The sequence below is a fragment of the Patiria miniata genome, unplaced genomic scaffold, assembly GCF_015706575.1.
Source record: "Patiria miniata isolate m_02_andy unplaced genomic scaffold, ASM1570657v1 HiC_scaffold_3, whole genome shotgun sequence".
In the NCBI taxonomy this organism is placed as follows: Eukaryota; Metazoa; Echinodermata; class Asteroidea; order Valvatida; family Asterinidae; genus Patiria; species Patiria miniata.
The window spans coordinates 12,931,607-12,943,728 of NW_024037069.1; the positions used below are offsets into that span (position 1 = coordinate 12,931,607).

Sequence of the window (12,122 nt, forward strand, 5' to 3'; positions counted from 1 at the left end):
ATCTCCTTCCTTGGACCAGCCGCTCCTGTTTTCCCTACTCTCTGTCCCAGCAATTTTAAGCCTTTGTAAGAGACTAATGGAGGCACTGATTCTATGTGAATTTTGATCGTGAAATATTGTAAGTGCGAGACAACAGAAGGGAAAATATATCACAGATATATTGAGCAAGGAAACGTGTTGGACTTGGAGGCACAAATTGCAGATGGCTACTTTCAATGGAATTTTTTTTTCTTTATGAGTTGTTGGCCCTTTTGGGAGGAAATGGTTTCATTTCTGTCTTGGATTTCAATTATGTTTTTTTTAGAAATGGAAACTATAGTCATAATGGTTAGTCAAGTCTGGATATCCGGTGGTGAGAATGCTACACTTGAGGCATGTTTCAGTCCCTTGTGACTGGACTCGGCTGTTATTTTGACAGATTTGTCAGTTTTTCTTTTTCTGCCTGTGGGATCAGATGTCTATCAGTATCAATGTTTTTTTTTTTTTTGGGGGGGGGGGGGGGTAAATACGGCAATCAGTTGGAAAAGGTTTGTCGTCCAATTGTAATCTCACCCTGTGCACATGGGTCTAAAAAAAGCTGTGTACAAACGTAGATGTACATGTACATGTACAAAATGTGCATGTAATGTTGGTCAGCTTAAATTATTCTATATTTTTAAATCAGATTCTTACGGTAAATAAAGGAATATATCACTGACAATGTATTCTAGCTGCCTGTACAGCTACATGTAGGGATAGTCTGGTAATACCTGTCTGGTTCAGAGAGAGTGCAGCACACCGACTAATTGGATTGGAATGTTCTTCACACCTTGGCCAGCCATAAATAGCGGAAGACAGTTGGCATGGCAGGATACTGGAGGATGTGTACAGGTACATGTACTAGGTGCATCCACAGACTTGGGCCCAATTTCATAGCGCTGCTAAGCATATGATTTTCTGCTATAAACAACGTCTGTCTACAAAACGAAGAACAATAAACAAGTAGCACACAAAAGATACGCTTACCGTACATGTACCTCTCCAGTGAAAAACAAGTTGCTTAAATCAGTGACGTAACAATAGAAATCTCCAACCATACACATCCACGCCATGAAATAGTGCTTGAGGTTAGCACAATTTTCTGCTGTAGGCTCCATGCGCTAACAAAAGAGGGTGCTTTTACCACTTTTGAGAATCCCTTGGACAGGACACACCGCATGTGTTCACACCCATATATCTTGAAGTACTACTAATTTTATTCTAAATGCGCACAAAGCCATAGCGTCTTCGCGTGAGCATCAGGGGTCGGTGGTGCATTCGAATGTCTCTCCCGATGGGCTCCCTAGTCTGGTTCCCAGACCAAAAGATCTATTTTGTAAGAGTCAGAAATGCAAGTCGGAATCTTTTGGGCGGGGAACCAGAATATGGTCTCCCCAACTCTTCCTTTCTTGCCGGTGCGGGGGTACTTGTGAACAGAACCCATAGTAAGTACAACTTTTCTGCTAACTGTTAACCCCTTTCCCCCGGGTTTTCACGCCTCACTGCACAGGCGTATACACATCAATGCACATAGCCTCGGAGCAGTAGCAGCAGTAGCAGCACTGCACAGTAGCAGCACTGCACAGTAGCAGCACTGCACAGTAGCAGCACTGCACAGTAGCAGCACTGCACAGTAGCAGCTGCCTACAGACACCAATCCACAGCGTCCAGGCAGCTGCTATAGCCGTCAGCCAGCAAGGAGGGGTTCATCAGCATCATAAAATGGGCCCTTGACACAAAATCATGGAGCTATAAAGTGGAAAATCTTGCTAAGCGAAAAAGCAGCCAAGTGCCAGTCAAAGGCAATATACTTTACATGCCGTTTTAGCTGGTGACCTGTTTTTTGTGTGCTTTAGCCCATTTTTTGTGCTAAGCGCATAAGCCTCCAGCTCTGTATACAAGTGTCACCTACAAAACCTTTTCTGACAAATGACAAGTGAGTTTTACCGATACGGGCATGTAGAAATGGGTAAAGTACATGTACATGTACGTACTTTGTGAAGCAATCTACAGAGACAAAACCAGGAAATGATCAAGCGAAAGTAACACTGAACTTATATTTGAAGTAGCTAGGTACGGAAAACAGATTCAGGAAATTAGACCTTCCAATTGTACAAACAATGAGGCTGCAAACATCTATTTTTGGTTGGGGGGGGGGGGGGGGGAAGGGTGTCTTTTTTATAATTTATTTACGCATCTACCGGTACAAATTTATGCAGAGTACATAGTTTAATTAGGCCTCTATTTTGTCACTTTAATAACATCTATAGGCAAATAAACATGGCAGTCAAAGTTTCACCAATTTCTTTTTTTAATATGGGCACATCACGTATACAAATACACATGTATGCAAACTATGCATGCTTTTCACAGATAAAGAGAAGGCTTATTATATTACAATAATAATATGTACACCAGCAAAATGAGCTCTTTTCTAATATTGCTGCTTCTAGCACAAGCCAAACATTGATTCACTGAAAGTTGAGCGATAGTCCTAAACGTTCTAAAATTAGAACAACTGTCATGAATATGGCAGTTCTCGAATGACAAACTACATTGTGTATGAAATATAAAGGAGAAAAAAAAAATCCTCCTCTTCTATGTAAATAGAGTTCAATTCATGATTGAAACCCTAGACTCTGCACATGTCTTATTGGCCCAGTTCTTTCCAAGTGGTCTGCTTTGAAGACCAATGGAGCTTTACTCTAGATGAGAAACCTACATTACAACAAATTTACCCCGGGCGAACGGGAGAAATTTTATTCAGGGAAAATCAGGAGATTAACATCAAGACCTCACAGCTGACAGGGGGGGGGGGGGGGAATCACTGCTAGAAGCTATCATCCTGATAAGATTCAGCTTTTTTTTAAACTCCAATTATATGCGTGAATATGATGAGAATTTCGGATGAGCTTGTGATTTTTTTTCCTGGCAAGCCCTTGGCGTCGGACAACATGACTGTTAGAGTGTTTATAAAATATGTCCGTGAAGGACAAAACCCAATATAATATTTATAACTACATGTACCTGACATAAATTCCATCTAATAAAAACATCAGTTCAGAATGTTGTAGATCTATAATATTTATCATTAAGGAACAACTTTTTAACTAAAAAAAAACTGAAAAAGTCTGATCCACTGGACTTCATGTACCACACTGGCCAAATTAAATCACACTGACAATGACATCAGGTATTTTTTATGAAGTTAAAAATGTCGAAAAAAATCCATGACAAAATATGGTTTCCTCAGATAATGGTTGCCTTACATATTGTAAACTTGATGACTCAAACATTTACAAGAATAGAAACCCAAGGCAGGCAGACTTGGCCCAAATGTGTCTACCTAAGTCCTTATTTTGGGAATTTCAATGAAAAACCACTTCCTGTACCGGTACCTGTGCATCTACCTGTGTACTTTCTGTTCCCTTTTGAGATCAGATAATGCCTGATTCCACTCCATTTAATCATCCCACACATATTGATATATTCTTTTGTTACTGGCCTAACCCACTAGCACTATTGTTCACTTGCATAACTGTAAGGCCCTGCACGTGTACAATGTATGGGTATGTCCAACCATATATTTTAGAGAGTCCTTTCTCTATGGTCCAACAATAGTGCGTCCAATATGGACAACTACTTTTTTAAGTATGATTCCGAACACAAATGATCATCGTGCTTTCCAATTAAAAAAACAACACAAAAAAACAAATCATACAAAATGAAGAAATAAATTTGAAGAATGAGTATTAATTAAAGGAAATACATGTACATCATTTGCTTTTGCTGTAATTTTCAGAAAAGGATGGAATTGGGGGCTTGGAAATATGTATAGCAAATATAGTTACACCGACTTTTTTGAGGTTTTGGGTTCGAAAATGCTATAAAAACCAAGAAAAACAATCATTTTCCTGTAGTCTGGTTCCCTGACTCCATTTAAGAAGAAACAGAGCAGTTTACATATATTGGGAATTGTAAGGTCAGGGAACCAGTCTAGCTGGCTTGTACCCGTTCATAGGTGTGTAATCGATTGCAAACAAGTGCGATGGTCAACTGGGGCCAGTATTTGAAAAAAAGCCAGTTTTTTCCAACGCTGATCGGCCGATCAGCATTGGAAATTGATACAAAAATACCACTTTTCTTGAAAATTTCCAGCAAGGTATTTCAAAATGATTTGGTAGTTTTATTTTTTGATGTTTGCAAATGTTGTATTTTCCCTTTAAGTATTTTCAGATGTTTGTGAAAATTGCATTTGTCATTTCAGCGACATTTACCGCTACTTGTAGGTTTTGTGAAAATGCACAGGGAAAAACAAAAGTCTGACGGAAATTTTCTATCCATCTAACTGCAAGACGTTCTTAGTGGGGTAATTTACGATGTATACATGAAGACGTTAAAGCCTTTGCGCTACGCAGCAGAATGCATGTTGCATATTGGCCTGATAGAGGGCGCTATGTTTCCATCCGTGAACCGGACTCGCGATCGACGAACCGCACGTGGCTTGTTGGCCTTTGTATAAAGCGCGCCAGCTTCAGTGAATCACTGCACAGTCCATTTAACCCGTGCTCGCTAAAACACCAAACCACAAGGATGTCTTTGAACCAAGACTAGTATTAAAATTTAAAGGAATTTGAAAGACTGCATTTGGTAACTCAAAATTTATTTGGACGCTTATTTTTGTCCAAGCAGTTGCAAGCATTTTTACATGTGTTGAGGATACCGATCATCAATATCTGCAGAAACCATCAAAATATGTAGACTTGTCCGGAAGCCATAATAACATGAAGAAGTCACTAATGAGGTTTTATGTCTTATGCACATGCTCAATCATTGCCAATGCACTTTTGACCAATTTTACACTGTAGTGTTTACAACTTACCAAATTCAAGAGCATGTGCAACGTGCACGCAACATGGGGGTTGTCACCTCCGTAATAATGTCTTTTATGTGTGGTCACTAGGACTTGTCTATCAGAAATTCTGTTTAAAATTATGGTATGCCTACGTGTTTTACTCACCCTATAACACAAAACGCATACATCATTCATGTCCCGTTCCAGACTCCTGCGCTGAAACCATTACATGTTCTTGCTGATGACAAAACCCAAATCATGTACACAAAGGTCTCCGTTTTCAACCCAGCCTCCAAACTGACTCATAATGCCAAATGATAAGTTTTTCAAAAACATGTACATGTACACAGTATCCACCAAACTGCCCTATCACGAATCAAGATAACAACTTCCCAGTCTAACCCTTGCACCATGTGTTGAATGAATTTATGCACAGACCACACAGATAAACACACATGTGTGTCTTTATGAACTGAGGATGAGTAACAATGCATGACACACGCTGGGAACCCGTATCATCAAAATCGCCTCTCCTATTGTTGGAGCTGTTGCGGGCCACAACTCACACCAAACAATACAGATTCGTTGGGTTGGCCAGTCACAGCAGAGTTTAATCTTGAGCAAACAGAGACTGAGTGCTCTCATGTAGGGGAATCTCTCTCAATTTGCACAAACACAAAAATCATGTCTGCAGGTGTGTAGACCTGTTGTGTTTGAAGGTCGAAGAGGTCAATGTCCAATAACATTACAGTTACATGTACTGCTCCAATTTCAAACCAGTGCATAGTACATGTACCAGTACATGTACATGTGTAATTGTTCTTAATAAATGTGCAAATATGATACCTCCGAAAATGTAGGACTGAAGTGTCACTCACCCACATTTTTAGTTTTGTACGGTGCACATGTACAAGTACATGTGCATGTGTATGCATAGAGCAAAGAACATAGTACGGATATGCATACTTACAGTATGTAAAAGTACATGTTTGCATGTATACATATGTACATAGTACGTACACAATTTTGTACAAATGTACTACCAGTAAGGCCAAAAAAAAAAAAATATTCGGTCTCTGGTCAGACCAAAGTTTTTTTTCTTCAAGTTTGGATTGTACAGACAAGGTGGGGTACTATTTTGCTTTTTTGGTGTCCTCATACACATTGGTGTCCTGCATAATTTGCCTTGGTGCTTCGATCATTTGCCTTGGTGCAATTTCCCATTCCTTGGTGCTCTTTGGTAAAAAAAATTGAGGTGCGGAAATAGAGGGCGCTGTTGGAACTACCGCGGAACATTTTGGAAAAAAAAAAGATCGACGCGCATGATTAAAATCAACGCGCGCGCTGACCAGAGACCGACTTATTATTTTTTTGGGCCTAATACACGGTGACGTGTGTAGTGAGTTTTACAGTTTCTAAACTACTGTATGTAAATGCACAGATTTTCCCGGTAACCATGGAGGAAGGAATGTACAGTGCAACTCACTTTATTTGACAGGTTGGAGCATAAGTGGAGGTATTATATTATTACTGGGATATTAGTAAGCTCAACATTAGTTATTCCACAATTTCTCTGGGTTTGCGATTAAGCACAATAAACACTTCCCAGTACAGGTGGCAAACATTCATGTATAAAAACATGTATACGTTTGTACTTTAAAAACAACTGCATGTGGCATAATTTGGAATAAGGAAGGCTTTCCTTTCTTTAAGAGGGAGAGGTTTGAAATCGTAGACTAAATACCAATTAGGAAGAAATTCATTCGCTGCGTATTGGTTTCTCTAGGCAGTTTTCTCACATGTTAAGAGTGGGCGTCACGACCACGACCTTTTCCTTAAACCCTTTCACACCCAACCAGCCATGAAAACTTAATGACTTCACACAAGGAATGAAATGGATAGGCATTTTGAATAAAAGGAACAAACATCTTTGCTCAATAGGACGGAGGCATTTTTTGAAAAAGAAAAAAAAGAAACGTCAGTTTGCAAAAATTCTAAAATCCGTCCATCTCTCAAATACAATATATTCAATATTTTGTTTTACCCTATTGTCAGCGCTGTCTAAGGGCTTGGGAGAAACTCGAACCCACGACCTCTTGTGTACTAGTGCAGATGTCTCACCAGACGAGGTTGGCTACAATATGTATTACTGGATATTCTGATTTTAAACATTTTTGGTTTGGGGCTTTTGGGGAGAGGGGGTTAGATTTGCATTCAAAACCACCTGCAAGAAATCACTATACACTAATGCATATTTATTCCAACAACTCACAATTTAAAAGGGGACGAACCTGTTAACAGGAACGGAGTGCCCATCTCTCTTTCGTTAGCGATTGGGCCAGACTTATGCTGCTGTGGGGGGATCGCCACACCTCCTCCACAGCGCGTTTGTTACCTTCCCAGCATTGAATAATGCCGGTACCCATTTAACACCTGGGTTGAGAGGAGTAATTGAGATAAAGCGCCTTACTCAAGGGCACAACACGCATGGCCACGGCGGGGCTTGAACCCACAACCTCATGATCATGAATCCTGTGCTCCACCACGCGTGCCTCACAATTTGAGGTGGAAAACAAGATATAAGAAAGCACAATGTAAGAAAGAATGTAACTCCAGTCTCCATGTAAACATTTTTAAACAATCATCGAAATCTGGAAATCACACATCCAAGATTAAAGATATTGGCAAGAAATAAAAACACAAAGGAGACAATATCAAAACCTGCAAGTCTTGAAAAGGCACAACCTCCTTACGGGCATTTTTTGCCGCAGAGTTTGCAAAAAGTTTCCCAAGCTGTATGATCAAAGGATGCATGAATTCCAGTAAGCAGGCAGTCCCATGCCACTCTCGACCTGCAGCCTATTTTTTGAAAACGATCCCCGAGTAGAATTTAACCATAATCCTCTCCAGTTGTTCGAACTAAGTCGGGGTCACCCCACTTCTTCCCAGAAAGCGGGTCGAGAAAGTTCAGGCTCGGGAACGATGCTGAAAGGTATTACTCTTAAGAGAAATATGTCAGTTGAACAATAGGGTTAACCCAAGGGGGACTATAAGACCCCCTCCATGCACCCCTTAGCAGTGGTGTCTGTCATCAAGCCCGTTTGCTTGGTTTTCAAAGCAGGTTTTGACTTGGTTTCTGAAGTGCATGCGGTCACCAGACGTCCCCACTAGGCGTAATACGTAATGAAGCGACAACCTCTGATTGGCTATTGGCAGTGGTCACATGACACAGATACCCTGAAAATGCTATTTATCAGCATCCAGAGTTATAATTTTATCCAGGCCTGCAACTGAGAGGTCACAAAATGTGATAAATTCCACAATTTACAAGACTCTTGGCAATGGCATTCTAGGGAAGTAAAAGTGGAAGAAATCAGTTGATCCGTGAGGAAACATTGCAAGTCTGTTTATAAAAATTTAAGATTTTTTCATTTAACGGGTTGGAAGTGAGTTGTGGCTAGAATGAGATTGTTTTCTTTCCTCTAGCATGTCACTCTGGTTGTGTACATACACTGTACCGGTACCCATGCTTGTACATACCAGTGTGTGTACAATTCTCAACCTTGTACATGTACATGTGCAAATATTGTACATGTACATGTGCAAATATTGTTCATGTACATGTACATGGACTTCGTGCATGAATAGTAGATAACGCTTATTGACCACTTCGAGAGCTCAGTACATGGGACACACTGCGTGCACGTACTACATGTAGCTTGCGTGAGGATGTCGCAAAGTACGTACATGTACAACCACATTATAATTTTATTCTGAATGTGCAAAGAGCCATATACCTCTTTGCATGAGCATCAGGTGTCGTTGGCGATGCCTTTTTGAATGTCCCTTCCAGTGGTCCCCCCCAACTCTCCCTTTGTAACCGTTGAGGGGGTACTTGTGCACGGAGTCCATCTCTCTAAAAAGAATCTTACTATGAAAAGTCTGCCGAAATGTTTCCTGATGATCACAGCTGAAGGAGCAACATGAAGTGTACCTTTACCTGTACCAATGAATGAACTGAGTTCTCCCTTACAGGTTATGAACTGAACCCTTGGACCGGTGATGTTCTCATGTTTCCTAATTATCAGATCCCAGTGGGTCCTCAGTCAGTATCCCATACACTGCCACTTGGTGTAGACTGGCTCACATGACATGTACATACATGTTCAGTACCTTTGCATCCGAAGACCTTTTTACACTAGCATCTCGCCTACCCGTGTTGATATCAACACAGGGCTCACCGTAACGTGGAACCGGGTTCCATTGAACACGTACAGTCAGGCAAGGTGTACCGTTCACACTAGCATCATTGTGTACACGGGTCGGCTGTGGATTTCGGATTTTTTACCCGAGGTAGAGCCTCACAACCTGGCAGGGTCCCAAACAGGGATGGACATTACTTATGCAAGTGTGAAAGGGTTACCGAAATCTGCGTGTTGGACCTGGGTACATTTTTCAATATTTTTCGATTATGTGAAGGGCCTGAAACAGCTTAAGCTACAATGAGGAGCTCAAAAAAGACTAACTAAACCACAATTACTCATGCTCAAGGCCTACATGTATGCCCCCTTGATTCCACTCCCCCCCCCCCCCCCTCAGGATTTGGAGAAGGCCAAACTATCTACTTACATGTAAACCCCACAGAGTACCCCCTCCAGAATAAGACCCCACCCTCAATATGTCCCTGCCCTCCAAACAAAATAGGCCATATTTCTTAGCCCTGCAATGATAAATTTTTTGGTACAAATGTGAATCAAATGTTCCCAACGTTATAATGATATCTCTTAATTTTCAGATTCCAGTACAGTTACAAAATGTATTTAATAAACCAGATATTTCTACTGTGAAATTCCACTAAATAAATGGCCCAAATGGGTTTCCATATGATAAAAAAACCAAGACTCAGAAAAGCAAAGTCACTGTGTCCAGTTATGCACGCTACAAGTACTAAATGCATCAGAATTTCCAAAGAACGGTTCATTTCAGAATCTCAATAACTCAGAAAAAAAAAGTTTGTTAACCTTCAAATCCAATCCAAATTTTTTTTTCCCAATAACTAAGATGACATGATGTAAATATCTGGCCCTTGTACAGGGGAGGTCCAGCCATAAACCCTGTGACCTCTCGTGAACTACCCAGGCAAGTTAAGTGTCAACACTATGGTAATTGACATGGGCCACTCACTTGTCTTGTCCAGATCTGAATTCACTGTTTGATTTTGTAATGTTGCAAGCAAAGCTAAATATTTGCAACTGAGAAACCACTGAATAAACTACACTGTTTATCTTGTTGGGTCACTGCAACAACTTCAACTTGTAGGGGAAAAACACCCACAGGGTACTTATAAATATCTTTGTGTGTTCTATACTTCTTGATTCTGTAAGTGTAACTGTTGTTTTAAACTGCTGGGCAATGATTCTTCTTGATCAACAACAACAAAATTAAAGAATTGCCCAGGTCCAACACCATGTGTAAAGACTGGTTCATACTTCACGCGAAAGAGAAATTTGTGACGTCAGCAATACATTCGAAGCACGTCCATCATTGTTGACGACATGGCTTTCACTTCGCACTTGCTTTCGCATGAAGTATGAACTGACTGCAAACAAAATGTGGACTAACTAAATTTGGTAAATTGGGGGCTGTATTTGAAAAAAAAAGGTCAGAAAAAGGCATGTGTTAATGTTGAAACCTCAGCCATACCCTTGGCGAATCCTCAGCTTAAAGGGAAAATACAACATTTGCAAACATCAAAAAATAAAACTACCAAATCATTTGGAAATACCTTGCTGGACTGTTAGTGAATGACAGTGTAAAGCATCCTGTAAAATCATGGCACCTGGTATACTGTCATTTTCAAGAAAAGTGGTATTTTTGTATCAATTTCCAACGCTGATCGGCCGATCAGCGTTGGAAACAACTGGCCTTTTTTTCAAATACTGGCCCCAGTTGACCATCGCACTTGTTTGCAATCGATTACAAACCTATGAACGGGTACGAGCCAGCTAGACTGGTTCCCTGACCTTACAATTCCCCAATGTATGTAAACTGCTCTGTTTCTTCTTATATGGAGTCAGGGAACCAGACTACAAGAAAACGATCGGTTTTCTTGGTTTTTATAGCATTTTCGAACCCAAAACCTCAAAAAAGTCAGTGTAACTATATTTGCTATATATTTCCAACCCCCCAATTCCATCCATTTCTGAAAATTACAGCAAAAGCAAATGATGTATATTCCCTTTAAAGCAAACACCCCAGTCCCACTGTATTTTGTACACATATAGGCCAAAGAGCAGACATCTCAAACAGTAATCATTTGATCGCATACACAAAAATAAGCCAAACTTACATGATTTCTGTGGAGGTAAGCCAGTAGTACGGCCCATCCTCAGTCAGTATGTAGGGCATTGTGAAGTACCGGTCCACTGGTGCCCAACACAATGTCTGAATTCTCTTTAACAAGAACAGGGTATTCCAAACCCTAAAACCACTCCAAAACCTCAAAGAGTTTTGAAAACTCTCCAGACAATGAAAACTGGATCCTAGTCACAGATGGACGGTGTTAACAGAAAACACAACGATATGCCATAATGACTCCCGAACTTGATGAATAGGTTTCGTCGGTGCCCTCAACCTGAGCGTGACAATTTCAACTCTTGATCTAGCAACCAAACATGAATATTCATAGTCAAGTCTGAAGAACTTGACACTCTTGTCTGGCAATGGACCAATCACAAGAGACCTTACCAAGCAACAGAAAGAAAAAAACCATTTAAGTTTACAAACAGTGTCATTCAGGAATTCCAATTGCACGGTGCACGAACTCAGCATGCCCTTTCTCTCCATTGTAATAAATTTCCCCCTCCAGACAAGTTTGTGACAAAAAAAAGAGAAAAACCAGATCTGACCCGAACTCTCTTTTTTTATAGTGAAAAAAGTTTTACAAGTCAAGGACTGGTTACAAAAAAGCTCCAAATAATTTGCTAGCCTGGTAATTGGTTTAGGATCGATTGCTACTGTTAATAATCTCATTATAAGGCTATCGCAAGGCTAAAACCTTCGCTTCATTGCCTGCAGTGTGTGTGTAGCTTGACAGTTTTGTTGCCATCAAAAGATTGAGCTTTTGAAGCCTATTGAAGGCTATCAATACCATCTCAACAATAAAAACTTGCACGTACATACCCAAAATTGTTAAACACAACCAAAACAAGCCTTTTTCTTTATCAACAGGATTATATATTGTCAAAAA

The 12,122-nt window shown here is 40.3% G+C and overlaps 1 protein-coding gene across 2 annotated transcripts in view; it reads right to left on the reverse strand.

Annotated features, from left to right (window-relative positions):
* The window catches only part of LOC119737153 (SRSF protein kinase 3-like), a 38,994-nt gene extending 27,698 nt beyond the window's left edge, over positions 1-11,296 (reverse strand). The window contains exon 1 of one of the 2 annotated variants that reach the window (XM_038211273.1): positions 11,223-11,296. In XM_038211273.1, coding sequence (XP_038067201.1) covers positions 11,223-11,281 — 59 coding nt within the window. In that variant the 5' untranslated portion in view covers positions 11,282-11,296. Of the gene's footprint in view, positions 1-5,038; positions 5,334-11,222 lie in introns of those variants that run through there. The other variant, XM_038211274.1, reaches the window with a different exon arrangement.
* Positions 11,297-12,122: the final 826 nt, after the last annotated feature.